The sequence below is a fragment of the Tasmannia lanceolata genome, unplaced genomic scaffold (genome assembly GCF_043159265.1).
Source record: "Tasmannia lanceolata isolate RefF3 unplaced genomic scaffold, GAP_Taslan_0.1 ptg000024l, whole genome shotgun sequence".
Classification (NCBI taxonomy): domain Eukaryota; kingdom Viridiplantae; phylum Streptophyta; class Magnoliopsida; order Canellales; family Winteraceae; genus Tasmannia; species Tasmannia lanceolata.
The window spans coordinates 13,235,293-13,261,647 of NW_027518701.1; the positions used below are offsets into that span (position 1 = coordinate 13,235,293).

The 26,355-nt window shown below is 38.6% G+C and overlaps 2 protein-coding genes across 14 annotated transcripts; both read left to right on the forward strand.

Annotated features, from left to right (window-relative positions):
* Window positions 1-1,411: 1,411 nt before the first annotated feature.
* On the forward strand, window positions 1,412-22,499 carry LOC143857119 (uncharacterized). 13 transcript variants are annotated; one of them, XM_077367390.1, is made up of 8 exons: window positions 1,412-4,263; window positions 5,803-5,885; window positions 14,465-14,670; window positions 14,804-14,867; window positions 14,994-15,096; window positions 15,196-15,257; window positions 17,832-18,048; window positions 22,179-22,499. In XM_077367390.1, the coding sequence occupies exon 1, from the start codon at window positions 1,882-1,884 to the stop codon at window positions 4,006-4,008; it is 2,127 nt and encodes a 708-aa protein (XP_077223505.1). In that variant the 5' UTR covers window positions 1,412-1,881; the 3' UTR covers window positions 4,009-4,263; window positions 5,803-5,885; window positions 14,465-14,670; window positions 14,804-14,867; window positions 14,994-15,096; window positions 15,196-15,257; window positions 17,832-18,048; window positions 22,179-22,499. The 13 variants fall into 13 exon arrangements, with proteins under 13 accessions (XP_077223505.1, XP_077223507.1, XP_077223512.1 ...); XM_077367392.1 differs by having other exon boundaries at window positions 15,201-15,257; XM_077367397.1 differs by having other exon boundaries at window positions 14,586-14,670.
* Window positions 7,035-7,580, forward strand: LOC143857053 (uncharacterized). Its single transcript, XM_077367326.1, has one exon. The coding sequence runs from the start codon at window positions 7,035-7,037 to the stop codon at window positions 7,578-7,580; it is 546 nt and encodes a 181-aa protein (XP_077223441.1).
* Window positions 22,500-26,355: the final 3,856 nt, after the last annotated feature.

A 26,355-nucleotide genomic window follows, 5' to 3' on the forward strand; every position in this document is an offset into this window, starting at 1 on the left:
CCCGACCCAGTTTTGACCGGACCCGTACTAGCCGGGTCAAATTTCAACAGTTTACTAATTTAGTGACCCTACCCCGTAAATTATTGGCCGGCCGGATGGACCCGCGGGTCCGGGTCACCTTTTTCCAGGTCTAGTGTAGAGCATCATTAGGCAATCGATATGGCCTTGTTCCCATCTCGTGCATAAAATAGAAGACTACGAAAATCATAGAACTTTATATAAAAATTGCTCAACGCTTGATGATGAATCACGGGCCTAAGATCATCCGATCAAGGATTCCACGATGGCATTTGAGTAGGCTTATGGTTTCGATTCGGATTGACGGATCTGATCATCTAAATGATGAAAAAGTAGAGCCTAATAAGTGTCTTTCTAATATTAGGAAGGTGCATAAGAGTGACGTTAGTGTTAGCACAGGGAAATAATATTTCTACCCCCTTTTTTTTTTATCTTTCGTAAACCTTGCTTGGATGGCAAGAAAACATTTCTAACCTTGCTTGGATGGCTAGAAAACGTTTCTTGAGAAAAAAAATTCCTAGGAAAAATTCCTTGATCAGATGTAAATTTAGAGGAAAGTAATAAGTTTTAGAGATATCCTTAGAAATTTAAAGGTCCATGTAAATAAAACTTAAACTAGGGTGTATCAAACAATGCTAAAGCAAGATACTTCAAAAAAGTGTTTATTTTCAAAACTTTTCTAGAAAAATTCTTGCTATCCAAACAGGCCAAAGTGGCTAGATTACCACTAGAGGTGCAATTTGGGTCCGGCCCAACCCAAACCCAATGGGTTCAACCCGATTTTTGCTCAAGTTGGGTTCGCATTTCCTCGGGTCAAGTTGGGTTAGGGTTAGGAAAAGTCAACCCAATTTATTTTTAGTTTGGGTTAAGGGCGAGGCCCATCCACCTAATTTTATCTTGATTTTATTGTGATTTCACAATTTCAGGGTTATGGATTTTTATTTTTATTTTGCATTTTTTCTATTTTTGTCCCAGCCCTACCCAATTCCAATCCGTTCGAACCCGACCCAACTCTGCCCAATTCGAAAATCGGGTTGGGCTATAATTGAGACATTTAAGTTGTGTTAGGGTTGACCCAATTCCATCCTTTCCAACCCAAGGCTCAGGTTGGGTCCAATTAGGGTTGAGGTTTTGAGTCCTCTAGTCGGGGGCTCTCAACACTATCACCAAGTTTTGATGACAAGACGAACACAACTTGTCTTTTCTAATTTAGCCAGCTGTCAAAGTCTATTACAAATTTACAATTCTCCAAAAAAAAAGAGGCTCCCAGCAGCCAATCAAAAATCAGAAAACAAGGAGAGTTTGTCTTATTATTAAAACATCGTAGTGCAAATAGCAGCCTCTAAATATAGAATGGCTTAAAAATAAATCTGTTTTCCAAGATAGAAAAAAAAATCCCTCTACCGCTTCTTTGCTCTGTTCTTACAGCCGACTCTCAGCAGCTAAGTTTTATTTCTATCCTTTCTCAGTGTTTCCTTTATTGATATTTTTCCTTTATCCTTCATAAACATTTATTCAAAGTACTGCTTATTCTCAAGTTGAGAAAAAACTACTTTTGGATTTTCGGAATAGAGATTGATGGCTTTGGATTAAAACCCTAATGTATGTATAAACACATTCTTTGAACTATTTTGGATATGGTTTTTTGGAATAGAGCTTGATGGGTATGGATAGCTAACCCTAATGTATGCACCGACGGATTCTTTGAACTATTTTGGTGGAAATTGTTTTTATTGATGTTGGTTTTCGAAGTAGAATTTGATGATTATATGGTTTTAGAAACCCGGCAATCGAATTGTTTCACTGCATATCTTGTGAGCATACTGAACTTGCCATTGATAAAAATGGTATAAACTCTACTCTATGAGTAGAAGGGAATTGGGATTGTTGTTTCGAGTTCGTCTTGGAAAAGTGCGTTTTTTTAGTCCATCCTCTACTGCTTCTTTAGCACCAATGTTGGATGAACACACATATGATTCAAACTTGACTGCGGAAACTAAAATTCTCGATAAAAGGAGTGCAGAGACAGAACATTCTTACATTGAAAGAAATTGTGCTCTTTTTCCTTTAGTTGTTAGAGTTATTCGTTCTTTAAATTGGAAGGCTGTCGAGAAGAATAGTTTTTCCAAAGCCGTTGAGAAACATGGTTTATCTCATTCGATGGACGCATTTGCAATTATCATCCATATATTCTCGTCTGCGGGATTGCGAAGAGAGGCCTTAAATTTACTCCAAGATATTGTGTGTTATCATAAGAATGCAATTGGTGACGCATTTGGAATTTTTGATACCTTAGTGAGTTGGTCACTTAGTTTGAAAAGTTCATCACTTGTTTCTCAACTCCTCATTAAGGCTTTTGCTGGGTCCTTAATGCTTGAGAATGCGGTTGATTCATTTTTGCTGGCTAAGAAAATCGGTCTCGAACCTAGTGTTTCCTCGTGCAATTTCTTGCTCAAGTGTTTGATCGAAAGGAACAAAGTGGAATTTGTTAGGAGTTTATTTGAAGAAATGAAAACCTCGGGCCCAACTCCCAACGTCTACACTTACACTATTGTGATGAAATTTTATTTTAAGTATGGTATAAGTCAAGCCGAGGAGCTTTTAGTAGAGATGGAAAGGAATGCTATGAGCCCAACTGTCGTGACATATGGTACATTCATTAATGGGCTTTGTAAGGCTGGGGATGCTGAGTTGGCGTTGATCTATCTCCGTGAATTGAGAAACAGAGAATTGCCTTTCAATAATTACTGTTACAATGCCATTATTCATGGATTTTGTTGTAAAGAAAAGTTGTACGAGGCTATGATGATTTTTGAGGAAATGAAGAGTTGTGGGTTGTCTCCAGATGTTCATAGTTATAGCATACTGATTGATGCATTTTGCAAGAAGGCTAATGTTCAGAAAGGCTTAAGTCTATTTTATGAAATGGTGACCATTGGAATAAAGCCTACCCTGGTGAGCCATAGCTCTCTCTTGGACGGTCTTTGTAAGACTGGACAAATGGAAAGTGCATTAGATTGGTTCTCGAAACTTGAGGCTTTAGGTTTTAAGCATGACCACACGTCTTACAATATTATAATTGATGGATGTTGTAAGCATGGAGATTTGGATGGAGCCTGTAAATATGTAAATGAGATGATTGGAAATAATTTGGTTCCTGATGTTTTCGTTTTTACTAGTTTAATATGTGGGTTTTGCAAAAGTGGGTGCTTGGAGACAGCCATGAAGCTTTTTAAACATATGCTTGATAAAGGCATATTACCAAATATTGTTACTTGCACCGTTATTGTTGATGGGTATTGCAAGGAAGGGCTTGTCTTGGAAGCTTTTGAGCTTATGGATGAAATGCTACGCCAAGGTGTTATTGCTAATCTGTTTATGTATAATGTAATCATAGATGGACTATGCAAAGAAAGAAAATCAGAGAAGGCTTGGGAGATTTTTGGTCCAATGGTAAAGAGGGGACTTGTTCCCGACGTTGTTATTTATAGTACACTTATTGATGGTTTTGTCAAAGAGTCAAAATTACAAGAGGCTTTCAAGTTGTATGCTAGGATGTCAAAAGACGGGATCACACCCAATACCATCACATATACGAGCCTCATCAATGGACTGTGCAAAAATTGTAAAATGAGGGAAGCTTTGAATTTGTTTGAGGAGATGAACAAAGAGGGCGTGAGGCGTGATAAAATCTCTTACACGTCAATTATTGCTGGGTTTTGTAGGAGTGGAGATATGAAAAAGGCTTGGACACTCTACTCTGAAATGATACAAGAAGGTTTTTCGCCAGATATTGTTACGTATACCTGTCTAGTTGAGGGTTATTGCAAGTTAGATATGATGGACAATGCAATTATGCTGGTTTCTGCAATGCTAAAAGATGGAATTACTCCCAGTACCATTATGTGTTCAAACCTTGTTAGTAGGCTGTGCTATAATATCAGGCATGGAGCTTTGAATTTGTTTGAGGAGCTGATTAGAAAGGGGTGATACTTGTCAAGATTAATTTGTGTGTATTACTGTTTGAGGAGCTGATTAAAAAACAACTCATGAGTTTTTGTGGTTTCATTTCAAAAACCATGGGATATTTGGTTACTACCTTCGAAACCAAAGTCATTGAGAATTTTTAGTTTTCTTTTTAATCTGTAAGGTGCATTTGGTGGCTTGAAATTGCATGGGCACGAGTCTCACCTCTATTTCCGTTGATCAAACACCCGTGTTTGGTACATTGAGCCACGCTGCCACGTAAGACCTCTCTTTATCTCTCTCTCTCTCTGTTATTTTTTATTTAGGGTTCTATGATTTACTGCTTTGGTTCTTTTTTTTTATTTGTTTACTTTTAGATTCATTCACTTTAGATTGATCCATATCATCTTCATCAAATCCTTGTCACATAATAAACTAGATCATCTGATTTCTTCTCTCCTGAAGACATATTATAATCTTGATCTCCGTTTGATGGAACCTTTCACAAGTATGTATACTATGATGATTTTCGCTGGGTCTCATTTAATTTTTGTTCCTTCTACCATGACTACATTCAATTTTTTTTGGTTGTTGTTTGGTTAATTTTCAACCAGATCTGGAATTTTATTTTGGTGTGATATACATGCAAATCATTCTGAATTTGTCTCAAGCTACTCATCTATTTGATTTATGGATGAAATTTTTATTACACAGAAAATTGGAAACTGAAAATCGCAGGAGGTTAATCCAATTGACAGACAAGAACTCTGTGTTTCCGAACAATTTACAGCACTACAAAGAAAACATGACACTAGATATATATATTGAATTAAAAAACTGAAAATGTGTGCCAAATAGTAAAATTTTGAAAACTCTCCAAACAAATTAGCAAAAAAGATACTGATTCCCAGCAAATCTCTCTCAATCATGTGGTCACTTTCATTAATAATACCCTCCTGATCTTTAATCCATATTAGTCCATTTTGGACACCAAATATTTTTTTTTTTTTCGTGGAATATTAATTTACCAGGTGTTGAAAAGGGGTGAGGAGAATGGAAGAGAGAGAGAGAGAGGGTCGAGACAGCACGACCGAGGAGAATGGTGCCTAGTGGTTGAAAAGTGGAGAAAAAAAGAACTCTATTTTGAGCAGAGATTTCCTTTTCCCTGTTTTTCAGCCACTTCTCACCCTCACGCCTTCTAAATGCTCTTCCTCTCCCATCCTCCTTTCCCCTCTGCCACCACTTGATAAACTAATATTCCATGGAAAAAACTTTCATGACTGAAATTTGGGAATTCCTTTGACAAATGCTATTATACTTCTATGTAAGCATATTTCTTAGTACTAGTCACTCATGTCATTGAGCAGATTTCTCAGTACTAGTCACTTATTCCACGAATCTCACATTCATTACATTTCTTAGTACTAGTCACTCATGTCATTGAACAGATTTCTCAGTAGTAGTCACTTATTCCACTAATCTCACAGTCATTCTTTGTTCAACTGGAAAATGGGGGAACATATCATAATAAAACTGTCACTGCATTTGCTTTATCACCGGGACAAGGAATATATGGTTATGCCCTTACAATATATTCAAATGGTCACTCTTAAATTATAGTTCAAAATCTCAAAAGGTTTGCAGAAGGAAAATGCCATATTTAACTTATTAGGTTAGTCTTTATTCTGAAGGAAATGATATTATCTGAAGGGATATGACATTACACTCCCTTGTTTTGATAGTGGCACTCCTCACTTTATTAATCACTAGATATTATCTTATTCATGTGAATTTTATTGTTGTTCTTGCGCCTTACAGGTGGCAATTCCCGCGGAGCTGAGTCACCGGGGAAGGATGATTCTGCCTATAAACAAGGAACCTATGCCAGCAAGACCAATGCTGTAAGTTCTCATGCTTGTTCTCCCTTCGCCATTTCTTTGAATTAGTTAGGCTATGATCATGGTATGTGTTGAATAAGGCTGTGTATGTGCGCACCCCCTTTATAGGGGCAGTTCCGTCTTTTCCCATGTATAGACATTCACACATATATATCAATAAAACAGTGCGTGGAGAAAAGACTCATTCACTCGTGTTTCTCTTCTCTATCTCTATCTCCATCATCTTCATCTCCAATGGAATGTAACATGGTATCAAAGCAATGAAGATCAAAGGTACATAATACAAACCCTAAACCTACAGACCCTAACCCTAAACCTACAGACCTCCCTTGCCGCAGCCCTTTAACCCTAACCCTAACCCTATCTTTTTTTTAGAGACCTCCCTTGCCACAGCCCCCTAACCCTAACCTGTATTCATCTTCTCCCATTGTCGCAACCTCCTAAACCCTAACCCTAGCATCATTTTGCTGTCCCTACCATTGCCGCAACACCCTAAACCAACCCTAACATCAATTTGCTGTCTCTTTGTCCTTTTTCATATCAATTTTTGTCCCCACCTCTATTAAAATCAGTCACTAAACTTCCATCCCGTCCCATTCATGTTCTAGATACCCTTTTGTTGATGATTTTCATCTTGTAGTTGGTTCCAGGCAATTGTTTAATGTTTTTCTTATGATAATCATGTTTGCTCATGGTGTTGGTGCTTATTTCTATCCCAGAACCGTATGTTTGATTGTGATATAGCATCGGTGGAGGTTGTTTCTTGCGGTTTTTTTTGCTATTTGATGCGGATCAGTTGGTGGTGGTACTTGTTGTTGGTTTGGTGTTGATTGGTGGTGGTTTCTTGTTGTGGTTTTTTTTTTTTGCGAGTGGTAGTGATTGTCGGTGACCGTACACTGACGGTTGTTAATTGTGTACGGATGATTATGGTTGGTTGCGCTTGTGTTGGTGGATCGACGCGAATTTATTCGGGTAATTATGGTTGGTATTGGCAGTGATTGGATGTGCCTAGTAGTTGTTGGTTGGTTTATGTGATTCTTGGTTGGTTGACTGGAGTTTTGTGAGTGGTCGTTGGCGGTCAGTGTTGTTTGTTGGTGCTATTGCCGCGGATTCAAAGATCCTTGCCATTGCGATTCATTTTAGTTCTTCGATATGGCTGTGCCTTCTACCTCGTCTACCGTCTCTGGTTCGTTTCCTGTGACCTCTATGTCGTCTATCAAGCTTGATAAATCAAACTATCCTGCATGGAGTAGATCTGTTCAGCTTTATCTCCGTGGGCAGGGCAAGTTGACTTTTATTACATCGGATCCACCAAACCCTAAGGAATCCTCCTACGACAAGTGGAGTCAGGAGGATGCTCTTCTTCAGTCCCTCTTATGTCAGAGTATGGAGCCCAAGATTGCTACTCATATGTTGTTTCTGGATACATCTCGTGCAGTTTGGTTACGTGCGGAGACTCTCTATTCGGGGACTAACAACCTCACTCGGATCTGTGATGTTTACACTGATTTCTTCACTGTGAAGCGGGGTGAGAGATCTGTTTCTGAGTACTATTCTGATTTCGTTGGTCTATTTGAGCAGCTAGACATCTATCATCCTCCATCCACCTATCTTGCCGTCTTAGCGAAGCAGAAAAATGAGCTACGTGTTACTCATTTTTTGGATGGCCTGGGACGTGAGTTTTTGTCTCTTCGTTAGCAGATATTTGGTCTTGGTACTTTACCAGACATGGACGAGGTCTTCTCTCGTGCGTTACGTGTTGATGCTCATGGTGATTCTATTGGTGAGCAATATGCCATGACTGTTCAGTCTGGTTACAGTAGAGGCACGCGGGGTCGGGGCCGTGGTCGTGGTCGCAGAGGTACTGGTCGTGGTTTTGGCAGTGATTCAGGGGGAGGCCGTAGCACTGGTGGTCGTGGAGCCTGTTATTGTTCCCATTGTGATATGGAGGGTCATACCATTGATTTCTGTTATGATTTACATCTAGAGTTGCGACCCTCTCGCGCTGCGCATCTTGTTTCAGGGACTCCCTCAGAGATTCCTACTACTTCTTCTGAGACTTTGGTGGTCTCCCGCACTGAATATGAGGCTCTTCTACGCCTACAAGAAAAAGGGAAACAACCAACTGCAACTCTTGCGAAGGAAGGTAGCACCCCATCCTGCTCGCTTAGTCATTCCAGTTCATGGCTCATTGACTCTGGGGCCTCTCATCACATGACTGGTAATAGTAGTGTACTTAGCCCCTTTAAGCCTAATTCTTCTTCGTCATTGGTTACTTTGGCTAATGGGGCAAAGTGCCCTATTTCTGGCGTAGGGGACACATCTGTTAGTTCCCATTTATCTCTTTCGTCTGTTTTGTGTGTTCCTAGTTTCCCTTGTAATCTTCTTTCTGTTAGCCAACTTACTCATCGTCTTAACTGTTCGGTGACATTCTTTCCATCTTATTGCTCTTTTCAGGATCTAGCGACTGGGAGGAGGATTGGCTCAAGTCATGAAGTGGATGGACTCTACTACCTTGGCGGTGATACTGCACCTACTGCGCTGAGCACTTTGGTTAATTCTTTCATGTGGCACTGCCGTCTTGGTCACCTTCCAGCTGATCGTATGCAATATTCTTCAGTTGTGTCTGGTATGGTTAGTTAGTTTCAGTGTGAGTCTTGTCAGTATGGAAAACACCATCGTGTTTCCTACAAGTCACGTTCAGTTAGTCGTGTCCTGCGTTTGTTTGAACTGGTTCATTCTGACGTGTGGGGTTCATGGAGGACTCCTATATTTGGAGGTCGGTATTGCATTATTTTTGTGGATGATTATTCAAGAATGACTTGGTTATATGTAATAAAAGATCGTTCTGAAGTTTTTGATATATTTCGCTCTTTTTATGCTGAAATATTTAATCAGTACTCTTGTTCTATTAAATGTTTGCGCACAGATAATGCACTTGAATATTTCTCTATTTCTAATGGTTTTCAGGAGTTTTTATCTAGTCGTTGTATTATTCATCAGTCGTCGTGTGCCCATATCTCTCAGCAAAATGGTGTTGCAGAGAGGAAATTCGTTATCTTGTAAATATAGCTAGGACTCTTCTGTATCAAATGCATGTTCCTAAATCATATTGGGCTGAAGCCATCCTTACTGCCTGTTTTCTTGCGAACCGTCTTCCATCATCTGTTCTCGACAATCAGTCGTCTTTCTCCATCTTGCATCCCTCTGGGAATCCATTTCTCTTACTTCCCAGAGTGTTTGGTTGCACATGCTTTGTTCACGATTTCACTCCTGGACTTGATAAATTGGACTCTCGACGACTAAATGTGTTTTTCTAGGCTATTCTCGCACTCAAAAGGGCTACAAATGTTATAGTCCTCAACTTCGTCGTGCTTATGTGCGTGCCGATGTTTCATTCTTTGAGGATAAGCCCTATTTTAATGAACCGATTTCTACCCCAGTTCCCGACCCTGAGGTTCCGCTGCCATTACCTGTCTCAGTACCGATTTCATCACTTGTCGATCAACCCAAACCTCTGCAGGTTTATTCTCGTCGTCATCAGCAACCTGCCTGTCAAGATGCCGCTTCATGTCCTCCAACCCCCTCACAGTTCGCTGGACCACCTACTGCTCCTGAGGTAAGTGATTCTCCTGATGCAGATCCGATTGCATCTCGCACGCGATCTCGTATCACTCATCATCCCATCTCTGATGTGGTTTCTTATGCTCAAGTGTCTCCTTCTTACAGTTCTTCTTTGTCATCCCTATCTTCAGTTTCTATTCCTCACTCTGTTGTCGAGGCTTTGGCTACTCCAGGTTGGCGAGCAACTATGGACGCAGAGATGGGTGCTATGAAAGATAATCACACATGGTAGTTGGTCCCTCTTCCACCAAGGACTCAAGTGGTTGGCTGTAAGTGGGTCTTTATAGTGAAATATCTACCAGATGGAACAGTAGAAAGACTGAAGGCTCGATTGGTTGCAAAGAGGTATACACAGACATATGGCATTGATTACACTGACACATTCTCTCCTGTGGCCAAGATTCCTTCCATCAGAGTTTTGATATCCCTTGCAGTCAACAGGTCGTTGCCTCTTTACCAGTTAGATGTCAAGAATGCCTTCTTGCACGGTGATCTACAGGAAGAGGTATATATATGGAGCAACCTCCTGGGTTCGTTGCTCAGGGGGAGATGAAGAATGCTGTCTGCAAGTTACGAAAGGCAATATATGGTCTTAAGCAATCTCCTCCTGCTTGGTTTGGGAGATTCAGTGAGGCAGTGATTCGATTTGAAATGAAACAGTGTGCAGTAGACCACTCAGTGTTTAGCTCTCAGGGCAAAGATGGGAGGATCTTCCTTATTGTTTATGTAGATGATATCATCATTATAGGGAGTGACAGTGGAGGTATACAAAGGCTGAAGGACTTTCTTCAGATGGAATTCTGCACCAAGGATCTTGGTTGTCTGAGCTACTTTCTAGGGATAGAGGTAGCAAGTTCCTGTGGAGGGCTATCTCTATTACAAAGAAAGTATGCACTAGATATATTAGAGGAGACGGGTCTTCTGGGAGCAAAGCCTATTGAGACTCCCATGGACCCATATGTCAAGCTTTCACCTGATCAGGGGGAGTTACTAGAGAATCCAGGCAGATACAGACATTTAGTTGGGAGGTTGATTTACCTCACTGTTACACGTCCGGATATTGCTTATGCAGTGGGCGTGGTTAGTCAGTATATGAGTGCACCACAGACATCTCATTGGTCGGCAGTTATTCAGATATTGAAATATCTGAAGAAAGCTCCTGGTAAAGGTCTCCTCTTCAGAAAATATAATCAGATGAGGATTGAGGGATATTCAGATGCAGATTGGGCGGGATCTCCTGCAGATAGGAGGTCTACAAATGGCTATTGTACTTTTGTTGGAGGTAACCTAGTGTCTTGGAAAAGCAAGAAACAGGAAGCTGTATCAAGGTCAAGTGCAGAAGCTGAGTATAGAGCCATGGCCTATACAAGTTGCGAGTTGATCTGGTTGAGGTCATTCATGTCAGAGATTGGGTTGCCCTACGCATCACCTGCGTCGCTTTACTGTGATAACAAGCCCGCCATTCATATAGCCATGAATCCAGTCTTTCACGAGCGGACAAAACATATAGAGGTTGATTGTCACTTTATTCGTCATCGGATCCAAGAAGGGGAGATTTGCACTATGTTTACAAGGTCAAATGATCAAATAGTGGACATATTTACAAAACCATTGATTAGAGCTCGATTGAGCGATTTATGGAACAAGCTAGGAATGTATGATATACATAATCCAGCTTGAGGGGGAGTGTTGAATAAGGCTGTGTATGTGTGCACCCCCTTTATAGGGGACAGTTCTGTCTTTTCCCATGTATACACATACACACACATATATATCAATAAAACAGTGCGTGGGGGAAAGACTCATTCACTCGTTTTTCTCTTCTCTATCTCTATCTCCATCTCCATCATCTTCATCTCCAATGGAACGTAACAGTATGAACAGGTTTGCCATATCTTTCTCCATCCCAAAATGCCCTTAAGCCATTGGATAAACCACTCCATCCTATCTACCTTTTATTCCTCGGGACCTCCCTCAAACAAATGCCACCTTCACAAATATCCTAGGGAACTCTACATCAATGTTATCATTCCTATCATTTTTTTAGCATCAATGAATTAATTCATCATTATTGAAAATTACAGTGCTAGATAGATCTAATCTTTTCTTTCCAACTCTATGTGAGCATGGTACTCTTCTCACAAATTAGTAATCAAATTATTGGCTGGGAAATAACTGTTAAACAGTTAAGCCTTATGTTATTTTAGTACAATGACCAATCTTTGCCATCTGAGCCCAAAATGACCTTGTTGATAGCAAACTACAAATAAAATCTCTTGAACATTGAAGGGGCGTTGCATCTCTCCCTATTAAAAGCAACATTGACTGATAGCCTAATCCAGAACAGGTAGGCTCTGTCATGGAGATGCAATAGCCTAAAAGAAACACTTGGATGATGATCCCAACCACCTGGTTGACAGGAACATGGTCTGCCGCCAATCCAAATGTGTGTGTGTGTGTGTGTGTGTGTGTGAGAGAGAGAGAGAGAGAGAGAGAGAGAGAGAGAGAGAGAGAGAGAGAGAACCTATAATCTCTTGTCATAATTTGACCAGCAAAAATTATGTGAATGTAATTGTGGAATTACATTGGTAGTGAGTATGTATCATAGCGCCCAAAGGTCAGCATGTTCAGATTATTACTTTGAATGACTTCTTTTTGGTTGAAAACCTTTGATATGCCTGGGGTGGTTAGTTCTACTTTTTAAGTTTCCTGATAAAGCTTACTTTCTTATATGCTACGAGATAGTATCTATTATCTAATGCATTAATGGTCATGTAAAGTTGGGTTATTATTCACATGTCAACTTTGCATGATGTTTTCCTTGTCTGTGTCAGCTTAAAGTAGGATTTTAGATCAGTGAAACTATCACCATAAGTATGTCCAACTAATGGTTTTAGAGGCATCATATTTGTTGAAAAAATCTGAATGTTAGGTTTCTTATGGTGAATAAAACTTTCTCCTTATTGGTTTTTTGAGTTATCTGGATTGTGTTTGAACAAATCGGAAAGTTGGGTTTTTAATGTAACATTTTCTGTAAATTTCTTATGGATCTGCATTATAAACATTTTTTCCCTCTCATCAGTGAAACTATCACCATAGATTGGCATGATTTATTGTTTATTCACTGATATATAACCCTTTAAGGACTGCCCCTGTCTTATCTAAGATTAAACAAGTCAAATATTTTTATGATTGTCCAATGCAGGTGACTGTTTTTTCACCCATTCATTTAGAGTCGGTAGATGAATGGTTTGGATCACCAAACTATTGGGAAAATATTGTTACAGGAAAATGATTTTGGCACTTGTCACTATATTTAGTACTTTTTAGATCAGTTGTTAAAGGCCTGTTTCACATTCTAAAAAGAGTGAAATTATATGGTGCCCAACCTTGAAGTCCCTTGTGGGCAGTACTTCAAAAGTACCGCCCTTGGTATTTCATCCAACAGCAGACTCTGAAAAGGTGGTCTGCTGTTGGATCAAATATCAAGGGTGGTACTGCTAGCAAGGTACTTGAGGGTCGGGCACCATATAAAAACTCCTAAAAAGATATCAATAGGTAATCAAAAACATAGTTTTCCATTATCAAAGCAAGGGATTGGAGACATTGTTTCCCTATGTATAATGTGCTTTTCTTTCTTGGGGCTTGTATGATATATGCTCATATTCTTTAAGGCTCTGTTTCTGTCTACCTAAAATGGGCATAAAGCTAATTTTGTGCCCACATTAAATGGAAAATCGTCATAAAATTTGTATTATGCCAATTTTACGTTTAAAAAAAATGGAGCCTAAGGAGAAATATAGGTGGCTAGAAGTATTCATTCAACAACCATTAAAAAAAAAAAGTATTCGTTGAACCAAACCATTAATTTGTTGAGCCTCCATGGATGACCATGCATCAAAACTGCTTTTAATTTGTGGAGGATTCTCTGTTAATTGTAGATTCTTGCTTTTTTTTTTTCCTTCTTTTCTTTTTATAATTGTCCATTTAGGGTGTGTTCAGTTGGTTAAAAAATACCATATAACTCACTAGGCATGATTGATTGTTTATTCAGTTTGGTGAAGACAATATTTTTTTTTATACTAACAGCATTCTTTAATGTCTATGTTGAATGATGTATTAGGTTAGTTTAGACATTACTTGTATTAGTTAGGGGTATTGTAGTCATTGTATGTTGTTGCCCTACTTTGGGCCTATATATACATCATATTCATGAGGAGCTCCCAAGTGGAGACTCTCCATCCTTCACTCCTCTTCTTCTTCCTATCTTCTAACCCTAATCTCATTTCTAACATGGTATCAGAGCCAATGGGCTGATCCTTCAAGAAGGAAAGAAGAAGAGTATCTCCCTCCATGCCATAATCCCTTTCTCTCGTATCTCGTTTTCCTCTCTTTATCTCTCTATAGTTTCTCCCTCAAATCTCAAATCCCTCAAATATCTCTCTCGTAGTGTCTTTCTTTCCTTGTCTTTAAAACCCATTTTTTTTTACGAAAATCTCTCTCTTGCTCGTGTCCTTTTTGCCAACACCACAAAATCTCAAAAAAGAAGAAGAAGATAAATAACGCCTTTCTCCAACAGCTTAAGCTTTTGGAGAAGTTGGCGAGTTAACATGGTATCAAAGCCAAAGGTCTCAAGTTCAAATCTCCTAAATAGCAAAAATCCACATGCGATGGTTGGCTCAAAATGGGACCACATGTGCCACGTGTTTGCCAAGTGCACACGTGCGGGGGAGTGTTTAAGTATAAAAGATAAATAACGCCTTTCTCCAACAGCTTAAGCTTTTGGAGAAGTTGGCGAGTTAACAGTCTAGATGAGCTTTTGAGCTGGCTTATTAATCTTTGACTTGTTTAATACCAAGGGATTTTACTGCTTTATACAAGAAAGAAAGGACTCTACAACTAAAACTATATCTTAATATATTTTAATGCCCGCTCTGAAAACCACTGTAATCTTGCAGATTCAGACAGAGAAGGAATGGCTCTCAAAATTTTGGGAGCTTACATTAGAATCTCCCAAAAAAAAAAACAACCACCACCACCTTTTTGTCAAGTTATCTCATTTGTAACTAACTACTGAAGGAACCGGATCGAAACCACTTCAATGGCCGGGTACTGGGAAGAGTTGGATGTGAAGCCCTCCCATGAGAAAGGAACTAGCAATGGGGTCTGTCTGCTTCTTTTTTTCCCCTTGTTTTCTTTTTTCCTTTTAAAGATAACAATTTTTTTTTGCTATTGATATTTGCACTACCATGCTTTTATAATTACACTAACTCACTTTGTCATTTGCTATTTAACAGCTGTCAATGGTCATCACAATTTCCAAAAAAGCTCTTGGGAGCCAAATAAGAAAGAAAAGACAAGGTGATTTTATGCAATTATCAAAACATGGTAGTGCCAATATCAGTAGCCTTTTTTTTACAATGAATAAGACCAAATTTGATTTATGCTATAAAAATCTGTTTTTTAATCTGTGAGGGTTTTTTGTAGGACCGAAGAGATGTGGTCCGAGCTGTAGGCTCAGGTGGACTAACTACCTACTTTTACTAGGAAAAGAGCTCCAATGATTTTTGAGTGTTGAATTAAGAAACGGGTACATTTATATACTGGAGTATTTCGTGCATTGGAAAATTTTAATCTTTTTAATGCTCAACAATCACTTTTTCATTTTTCTCTTTGAATATTTTTAAAGCTCAGCAATCAAATCTGCATTTGGAAGGGCGCATCGGAGGCTGGCCTCCCTGCATATATACAGTAAGGGAGATCAATAATTTCAATCATCTTTCTTTCATTTGGAAAAAAAAAACTGTTAGCTGCTGCTGTGGTTGTTTCTGGAGATGAAATGTAGCTAAGGGGGTTCAGTGGGGAATGTGTGTGATCTGGGTTGTTATTATCTGCATTTTAGTTTTATGTTCTATTTTCTATTGGTGTTGGAATATATGTGGTGTTTGTTGGTGGAAAGGTCTGGTTTCTTGGTTAGTTGTTAGGATACTTTAAAAGTATATTTTTCTCCTTTTATTCGGTTGTTTATCCTGTGCCCTCTCCCCAAACCCCCATCTTCATTTCCTCAAAAGTCACCATTTTTTCCCTGTACTTTTCAAACTTTTCTCCATGGTTCCCATTTGACTATATCACAAATATCTCTGATATTTTCAAAATATTGCTGTTTAAACAAGACATTTTGATAAAACGACAAAATCCAGAAATAATCCCGAGATATTAAAAATATAGCAATATTTTCATTGTTATCACAAAACATCACAATCACGATATTATCCCGACATTTTTACGATAATTTTTATTTTATATATTTATATATTTTTAAGTAATTTTATTTTTATCACTTTTCCCGATATAAAACCGAAAAAAAAAAAAAAATAAAAATAAAAATAAAAATAAAAATAAAAAAATAAAAAAAATAAAATAAAAAATATATATATATATATATATATATATATATATATATATATATATATATATATATATATAGTCAAATGGGAGGTAAAATGGATGTCTTTAAACCTTCACAAATTAGTCCATTTTTTGCCTCCACAGTTCGAATGGTTAGGATGATCCTATGGATCTGATTTTTTATGGACACCCTATCTATGTGAGGGCCTTAAAAATGAATGGTTTGGATCACCCAAATAATGTGGCCCCCACTGTATTTTAAGCTAGTGTGTAGATAACTTATCTACACATATGTGTAGGAACCGTTCTCTCTCTCTCTCTCTCTCTCTCTCTATATATATATATATATATATATATATATATATATATATATATATATATATATATATATATAGGGAAAAAGGTTTATGAGGTATCGCTCACCGTGAGCAGCCCTCTAGATACCCCATTTCCCATAGTTGGTTGAGTCATCCAACCCATTGGTTATGTAGGTTATACGTAGGATTAGGGTTAGGGTTAGAGTTACGGTTATGGCTATGATTAGTGGAGGTTTGCAAATGGATGGCTGCAAATTAAACTCCTATAAATCGAATGGTCAGGATTATGGTATGGAGGTGGTTTCTTAGGGATACCCTATCTATGTGAGGTCCTATAGAATGAATGGGTAGGATGAGTCAAACAACATGCAGGTGGTGTTTTATAGATGGCTGCTCACCGTGAGCGATACCTCAGAAAACCTTTGCCCTATATATATATGAGGAAAAGGATTGTACACTCAAGCGTACCAAGCTTATGGTACGCTCGAGTGCCCAATCACATGGCTCCCACGTTTTTTGTGGTGATCCAAAGCATTCATTTGCAAGGCCCTATCATAGATAAGGTGTGTACCAAAAATCAGCTCCATTGAATCATCCTAATCCCTCCAAAAGTGGAGGGCAAAAATGGCAGATTTGTGGACACACAGTGTCTGTCCATTTTGACCTCCACAAATGGATGGGTTAGGATGATCCTATGGAGCTGATTTTTGGTACACACACCATCTATGTAAGGGCCTTTCAAATGAATGCTTTGGATCATCCTAACAAAGTGGGCCCACATGTGATTGGGCACTCGAGCGTACCATAAGCTTGGTACACTCGAGTGTACAATCCTTTTCCTCATATATATATATATATATATATTTTATTTTTTCGAGTTTATATCGGGAAAAAGCGATAAGCTTGGAAATGAATGCTTTGGATGCTTTGGAATGCTTTGGATCACCACAAAAAACGTGGGACCCATGTGATTGGGCACTCGAGCATACCATAAGCTTGGTACGCTCGAGCGTACAATCCTTTTCCTATATATATATATATATATATATATATATGAGAATAGAGTTCCTAAGGGTGCCCTCATATAAGCTTATATGAGGTGGCTCTCACAAAACATAATGGGTCCACATTGTTAGGATGATCCGGAGCATTCATTTAAAAGGTCCCATCATAGATAGGGTGTGTACAAAAAATCAGCTCCATTGAATCATCCTAACCCCTCCAAAAGTGGGGGCAAAAATGGGCAGATTTGTAGACAAAACGTGCCTATCCATTTTTGCCCCCACTTTTGGAGGGGTTAGGATGATCCAATGGAGCTGATTTTTTATACACACCCTATCTATGATGGGGCCTTTCAAATGAATGCTTTGGATCATCCTAACAATGTGGGCCCCTTATGTTTTGTGAGAGTCACCTCATATAAGCTATATGAGGGCATCCTTAGGAACTCTATTCTCATATATATATATATATATATATATATATATATATATATATATATATCCCGAGATTTTCCCTTGAGGAGAAATTCCCGGGAACAATATTTGTGACATAGCCGTTTTATAAAAAACTGAAATCTGAAATGGGTTTTCCTTTGCAGGTCATGGATTTTCTTGGGTTTTCCCTAGCTGTTCTTCAATACTGCTCTTTTCAACAATGGATTGGGCTGTGGTTGCTATGGATCAAATGGATTGAGCTGTGGAGATCTTTTCCAAAATGGTGTAATCCTCCCCAAAAGCACTTTGATATTTCTCAGCCAGTTTTCCAACACACATTGCTCAGTACAAGGCAGGAATAGTCCCTGTTCAATATATAAGGTAAGAAAAACTACGAACCCATCTTGTTGTCCTTTCAGACACCTTGGTTTTACTCTGTTCTACCTTTCGAGTTCAAAACTTTAGAATTTCAATCCCCAAATCCCTCCTATATCTGTCTAATCCCTGCAGTAAAACATTTTCCTTTTTTCAATTCCTGTCTTGCCCATTGAAGTTTCAACTCTAATACAGAAAGTATAAAAGATTAAAAAACGTCATCTCAAACAGCTTAAGCTTTTGGAGTAATTGGCTGTTTCACATGGTATCGGAGCAAAGGTCCTGGGTTCAAAACTCCATGATATTAAAAATCCACATGGAATGGCCAACCCAAAAGAGGGGCCACATCTGCCACGTGGAGGCCAACCCTAAAAAAAGGGGCCACGCGTGAGGGGGAGTGTAATAAGTATAAAGATTAAATAATGCCATCTCCAACAGCTTGAGCTTTTGGAGTAATTGGTTGTTTCACCATACCAAAGTAAAAGATATTCCATAGGCTTAAACTAATAAAACCCCCAAAGCCTTGTTTTTCAGACCTTGTTATTCAGGGAATACTCCCATGACAATGATCAAATGTTACAATATTATTGTTTTATTCATTTTTATATTCTTCAATAGAAATCTCTTGGTGCTTTACCAAATGAGAGATAGAGAGCCCAGAAAAGATTAGAAAAGATTATGTAGAGATAAAAATCTTTCAATTCGTGGCAGAGATATAGGAAAATCACAAACTTCATAGATATCAATCAATGACACTAATATTCTAAAAAAAAAAATTTATTCAATGACACTGTTTTGCTATGAAATTACAATGATCGAACCGGCATTAAAGGATAGAAAGCAAGTGTTTTTCGTTATTTCTATGAATGGAGAAATTTCCACCCTGTTTGTATGTGTTTTCCTGAAATGATCAATATCAGTTTCCTTTCATTTTTTTTCGAATGGTAAGCAATTTCATTAAAAAGCGAAAGCGACCGAGGAGGTCGATACAAACTAACAACATAAAGGGAATATAAAAGGAGGATACAAGCCCCTCAATGCTCAGAGGGCAAGGAAATAAAAAAAGTCCAGTGACTCTCTAGATACACCATCTCAAGCTAATATGTCTGCCACTTCATTAGCTGACCACCTAACATGATAAAAGGATATAGATAATCATGAGTGTGTTAGATCCTGTGGGAGAGAAAAAAAAAGATGTGAGGAGAGGATGACTGGCAATGCCTTCATTGTCGCTACCGGAATTTTGGATGGCGGAATAGATGTAGAAGGTGTCCGCAAGCTAGATTGAATCCCCCCCCCCTTTACGTCTCGGAGGGGGTGGGGGAGCGGGGTGGGTGGGTGTTGGAGAGGAGACCCATAGGAAGATCGAAGCATGATAGAGATAATAGATCAGGAGTATGGTTTTGCTCTCCCTGTCAATATCTTAACTTTAGATGGCAGGATGAATGCCGCTGGTGTCATAGGACCAGAACCCCCTCAAAATGGGTTCCTCGTGCTAGCTCATCATCTAGGGTAGAATCCAATGGTGATGAAGATGATCTTTGGCCTGATTCGGGTAAAATTTATCGTCACAAAAGTTTAGGTGTTCCACTTTTATCTATGTCGGGTAGGGAAGTGGATGTGCGAATGGGTTCCCTAAGAGCCTGCCTGATAGGGAAAAAGAAAAACCATAATGAGACCTTGCAGGAGCTCTGGAAATGGGCACAAGTATCCTGGGAACTCCCATCTTTACATTGTCCTTCTTTGCTGGCAAAGAATGAAGTTCTTTTTAATGTTTGAAACAGAATCCCAAGCATTACAGATCCTCGCTAAGGGACCTGCGGCCTTGGACAACCATTTGCTTTCCCTCTAACCATAGAAAAAGGAATTTATTCAAGGAGAGGATGTTCATTAGGTTCACTTTTATGGCATCCCATTGCACCCCTGGGCTGTTTCAACAGTGGAGGCGTTGGGGGGGGGGGGGGGGCTCTTTGGTAAGGTGATAGAGACCCAAGATGGAAGGCAACCACCAGAATTGTATGAGTTATGTCTCAGCCAAGATTCTAGCTTTTCCTTAATTCCTGTGTTAAACTCAAAATTTTAGACCAGACCTATACCATTAGGGTTGTTCTTTCGAAGGAAAAAGGAATTTATTCAAGGAGAGGATGTTCATTAGGTTCACTCTTATGGCATCCCATTGCACACCTGGGCTGTTTCAACAGTGGAGGCATTAGAGGGGGCCTCTTTGGTAAGGTGATAGAGACCAAGATGGAAGGCAACCACCAGAATTGTATAAGTTATGTCTCAGCTGAGATTCTAGTCCCATGCTGGCTTTTCCTTAATTCCTGTGTTAAACTCAAAATTTTAGACCAGACCTATACCATTGGAGTTGTTCTTTCGAAGGAAAATTCTGATTCCTCAATCCCAGGACCGGGGATTCCTTCGCCGCCGGATCTATCTCCGGCGTGTAAGTTGTTTTTGCTTGGTGAGCCGTTGGGCCCCGTTTGGAATTCAAACTTTAAATCTAACCAATCAAACCCTCAAATTGGGATGCCTAAGAATGTGCCATTGGTTTGCCTCGAAAAAGGTATGATGGGACCTGAAGAGAGGAAGTCAGACCATTTAGGTCTTCTGTTGGTGAGTCCCGAGAAACCTAAGCCTAAATATCCTGCCCTTAGGCGAAAACTGCTTCGATGGCTGCAGCCTTCACTAATACCAATACGTTTTGGCTTCACACTAGAGCCAGGAAGAGTGTTGATCAGTGTGCCCCTGGCGGTGTTAATGATGGTTTAAATCCCCTAGCCAGGGGGCCAACATCTCAAGAAATCCATATGAATATATTGGGGAATATCTTTGTTTCAAAACCAGGATCAAGGAAGACAAACAGCAGATTGTTGAAGCTCCTAAAATTTTATTCCAAATCTGGGAGGATAGGTCCCATCTGTAGCTAAATCATTAGCTGCGGATCCTGGGGCTGACGGAGATTTTAGTGATTAAAGCGGTTATGGGTGCATTCATTATCTTATCTCTTCTCAGTAGCTAGGAAGTTGGTATTTTATCTTTGTGTCTTTTCAATTTCTTGCGCTCTTTTCTGGAGCGGACGTTTTAAGGTCTTGGGTCTAGTCTTAAAAGGTACCCTCAACCTCATATTTTGAAGAAACTCTCAAGCTTAAAGAAAAATTTCTTCTTCCTGGCTGCCGCCATCAAAGGAGGAATGGCAACTCCTGATGATCTAGGAGTATCCTCATATTGCTCTTGAAGACGGCTATTCTCTCGTTATGCGTTCTGGAAGCCACTCAGGCTAGAGTCTCAAGTCTTGCTGCTCACTACATATAGCCTTTGTGGGATTATTCTGTTAAAAGACAACCATTTACCCTCTTTCTTTAGGATTCTTAGGTTCGGAAAAAAGGTTGTGTGGAGGCAAAATTGGGATGAGACTAAAGCGGCGGGTATCAGGCTGGTGGAAGAAAAGCCTACGAGCAGAGAATTTTCGGAAGTCCTAAACAAGATTCCGGAGGTCTTTCTCATTTTCTTGCCGGAGTCCCAGATCCTGTTTAGCATGAAGTTCTTTCGGTTTTGATGACTTGTCCAGAAGCTCAAACTGAATGACTATCTAGATGGTGATGACAAGTCTGTTTTGATGAATGCCTTGCCTGTGTCTTTGATAAGTTGAGAGCGGGACCTCAAGAAATAAAGGGTAGTAGATGAAGAATTCGAAAGAGAAGTGAAATAGTTTTTTGACAAGGTGGCAGCGTATGGAAGTGTAGACCTCACTGTAATAGTTGACCCTGAAGATTTTTTTGGTTTCTTTCTGACTTAGGAGCATGCTCCTAGCCATCCTTATTTGATTCTATGTAATGCAAGTTGGGACTCTTGGTCCCTAATGTAACTTTCATAGTATCAATGAAATTGTCAATTTTCAAAAAAAAAAAAAACAATATAGATGTAATCCCCTATCCTGTCCTGGTTTTCATCAAAATAAGATGCAAATCTCTATGGAACGATATGTGAGCTATTATGTCATCTGATCACACTAATTAGTCTTCTTCTACCACCACCTTATTCAAATCTTCATTTTCAAGCCGTCTAATTCCATGATAAATGGCGCGCCCTTCAGTTTCCTTCCATTGACTCTGCTTTTTCTGTCATTTTTGCAGAGGCAGAGGAAAGGCGGGGTCATAATTAGCTGTACTTTTCGGTCAGTTGGAGAGGAAATGCAGTTGAAGAAGGGTCTGCGGAAACTTGAACGATCCATGAAATATATAGGATGATGGATCTGCGAAATAGTAGCTATGTAACAACATTATTTTCCTTGGGGGTGTTATGGTCTAATGTGGAAATAAGGACTTGCATAGTATTTTCGACATTGTTTTGGGATGATTTTTTGACATTATCCCAAAACAATGTGAAATATTAGGTTTTCTCAACTTTATTTTGACATTAATTTATATACAAGACTTGCATAGATATTTTCAACATTGTTTTGGCATGATTTTGCATGTTCTAATGTGAAAGTAATGAGGACTTGCATCAAATGGTATTAGATTATGGTCTTTTAATCTTATTAGAAGGCGTACCAATAATCACTTGAGCAATGATGCAGGAAGAACGCTATTATGTTATAATCGATTATTGTAATAATAAGTGATTGCTATAATCGGTTGCCATAATAGCAATCAGTTGAGAAATAATCCCTAACAAACAGGGCCGAAATTATAATCTTTGCCTGGATGGTTTGAAGCAACAAGTTCTAGTCACCCTACCATAAAAGAATTGAGCCATTGGTTAACAACTAGTGTCCCTAATTGCTACAGGGCCAAAGCTATTAAACTAAACATTTTAAAAGAGAGAAAACCAAACATTGCAATTCAAATTAATGAGAACAAATCCAATATTGCCTGGGAAGATCCTTCTGCATATGGACTGGTGACATGGTTAATGATGGATACTTGCTGGACCAATTGAATTTGGGTGCACAAAACAATTATTTTAAGAGGTGTACAACCCAGATAGAAGGCGCTGAAGACAACTTGAACTACCTACGTTGCCCTTAGCAATAAAGAAAGTCTCTAGTCCACAACAAAAGAAAAATTGGAAATGCTCCACATTTAAATTCTTACTCATGCACAGATTAATTGATAGAGGGCCCATCAACCAAAGAAAGGTTTTTCTAAGCCCTGTTTGGGTTGCAGGAAAAACTTTCAAGTGGAATTTTTTTCTTTGGAAGTTTTTTCTTCTTTCCACAATGTAGAAGGAAATGATATTATTAAAGTTCTCTCTAGATATAAATAAAAGGACTCCCTAGATCAGATTTGAACAGTGTAGCTTACGTTAATATTTTTTCATGTGTAACTAAACAATGGAAGAGCAAGAAATTTCGGAAAAGTTTTTCTTTTACAAACTTTTCTCAAAAAATTCCCGGAATCCAAGCAGGGGCCATACACGGCCGAACAAGCTCGAACTGCGACCAGCCCAAGAGTTTTTTCCATGGGAAAGGAAAGTAAAAAATATTCATTCTACTTTGTTTTTACTTTGAAAATAATGTCATTTTACTTTCCTTCTACTTCTACATAGCTTGCATCCAATAGAAGAGGGAAGGAGGCATAACTACCTGGATAGGCGGAGTTCAGGGAGGAGTTATGAATTGGCAATCCCAGGGCTTACCTTGGGTTTCCCCTGTTTGTTTACGGGTAAGAGTGAGACAAGAAGAATAAAAATATAATAAAGAAAAAGGGTAAAACAAACTTGTAAATGACATTCTCGTGTTCCCTATGGCTTTTGGCATCCGAGCTATGAAAAACCAACCACTACAACTACCATGAGAATTTAATTTGGACTTATGTTATCAAAACATAAGTCCAAATTAAACTTTTCGAACCTCTAGAAGCTGGTTGGCTTGGCATTCCCTCTCCAAAACTATATGAGTAAACATCTATTGGGAAAAAAACTGAACATATGTACATACACTTGCCTTCTATAAATGAAAAACAAAAGGCAGTGATATGTTCGCCCCCTTTCTTCCCAAGGCCACCCCATCTAGTGTATTTATGAGTTATGACCATGGTTTTAAATTTCGGCCAAAATCCAAATTTCAGATTTCGGTAGGGACCGAAACCAAAATTTCGGTAATTTCAATTTATTGTCATTTTTTTTTAAAAAAATGTTACAAAATTTCGGATTTCAGTATGAAATTTCGAACTGGAATTCCAAATTTCGGTGGGGTACGAAATTGGTACCGAAACCGAAATTTAAAACCTTGGTTATGACTACACTTTGATTCTCTACAAGTGGGTGGCCCAGGGAAGAAAAGGGGGAGAACATATCATTTTCCCCAAAAAATTAGTTTATGCTAAAAAAATATTCAATTATCTCGAAAAGAGTAAGCTACATGAACAACTAGATTTGTCAATAGACACACTGGTGTGCTATGTGATAATTAATTAGGACCGTTGATCTTGTACACCATCATGAGATCATACCATAATGTCTGGTCCCACCGCGAACAAGATATTATCCACTTGTTCAAGGCCTCAATTATCAATGACCATTTTTAAAGATGCTGATGTTGGCACTAATAATGTTTTGATAGTTGCACTCACTCATCTTGTCTTTTATTATTTAAACAGTTATCAAAGGTTATTACAGTTCCCAAAAAGCTCTGCGAATACAATTACAAAGAAAAGACAAGCTGAGTCTGTGCAATTACGGTAGTGCAAATATCAGTAACCTTTTTTAAACATTTCTTGGGAAAGCTCTTCGGCAACTGTGTTTCAATTAGGATAATATGTATGGCATGAGATGGGACATTATGTATTGATCTCGCCTTGGCCCACTAAATCAACGCTTGTGTTCACTGTACTATATGTAAAGGATGGATGAGCAACTAGAAAAACCGTCTCATGTGCTAGGCGTGTTAATTCATTGTTTTAAATTAATTAGGACTAATGAAAAAGATGATGGGTAAAATAGGAAATAAAATAAAGGAGATTATATCGGCACTACCATATTTTGATAGTGGCACTACACACTTTTTTTAAAACTCAACTCAACTCAACTTAACTAAGCCTTTGTCCCAAACTAGTTGGGTCGGCTAATGAATCTTTTAGAAAATTTTCATAAAGAAGATGAAAGAATCTACCTGGCTCAAATTGACTAAGTCTCATCCTGATGCTAGTTGGGGTCGTCTACATGGATCATTTTCTTCCATTCTCTCCTATCCAAGGTCATGTTCTCTGTTATGTTCCTAGTTATCAAGTCTTTCCTCACTGTTTCTACCCAAGTTGATTTCAGTCTGCCCCTACCTCTTTTTACTCCATCAACTTGGCATGAGTCACTTCTTCTCACTTGAGCATCCAAAGGCCTACGTTGGATGTGCCCAAACTATCTTAAGTGGTGCTCTCTCATATTCTCCTCAATTGGTGTCACCCCCACCTAAAAGGAATTGTACAAGATGATGGGCAAAATAGGAAATAAAATAAAGGAATGATATCCGCACTACTATATTGTGATAGTGGAACTACTCGTGTTATTCCATTGTTATGAACTAATTAGGAATATTGTAAAAGATGATGGGTAAAATAAGAAATAACATAGAGTAGAAGAAATCCACACTACCATATTTTGATAGTGACACTACTCACTCTTTTTAAAACTTTATAAATTAGCTCTTTTCACGCTTGCCTGCGTTACTTGAAAACACGGCTATTTCGTTGTTTTGAACTAATTAGGAATATTGTAAAAGTCCTGTATTTTGATAGTGCACTACTCATGTGTTAGTTTGTTATTTTAAACTAGTATGATGTTTGCATTTCTATATTTTGATAGTAGTACTACTCAAATTTTTAAACTTTTTAAAATCAAATAAAGTAATGATATCCGCACTACCATATTTTGATAGTGGCGCTGCTCACTTTTTTTTAAAACCTTTTAAATTAGCTCTTTTCACGACTGCTTTGCTTGAAAAGATGGCTAATTCGTTATTTTGAACTAATCAGGAATATTGTAAAAGATGATGGGTAAAATAGGGAAAAAAAATAAAGGAATGATATCCGCGCTTATATTTTGTTAGTGGCACCAGCATGTGTTAATTCGTTGTTTTAAACTAATTAGAAATACTGTAAGAGGGTGTGGTTTCTAAGCTCTAGCTCAGGCTGAGCTAGAGCTTACAATACACCATCTCCCATAGTAGTTTGACTCATCCAACCCATTCATTTTACACTACCTCACATAGATAGGGTGTTCCTAACAAACTAGCTCCAAACCATAATCCTAACCATCCGATCTGTAGGACCATAATTTCTAGCCATCCATTATAAACCTCCACAAATCATAACC

What these genes read in the sequence shown, in the direction of transcription:
- LOC143857119 (XM_077367390.1), top strand. Translation starts at nt 1,882, where the DNA reads ATGAGTAGAAGGGAATTGGGATTGTTGTTTCGAGTTCGTCTTGGAAAA.
- LOC143857053 (XM_077367326.1), top strand. Translation starts at nt 7,035, where the DNA reads ATGGCTGTGCCTTCTACCTCGTCTACCGTCTCTGGTTCGTTTCCTGTG.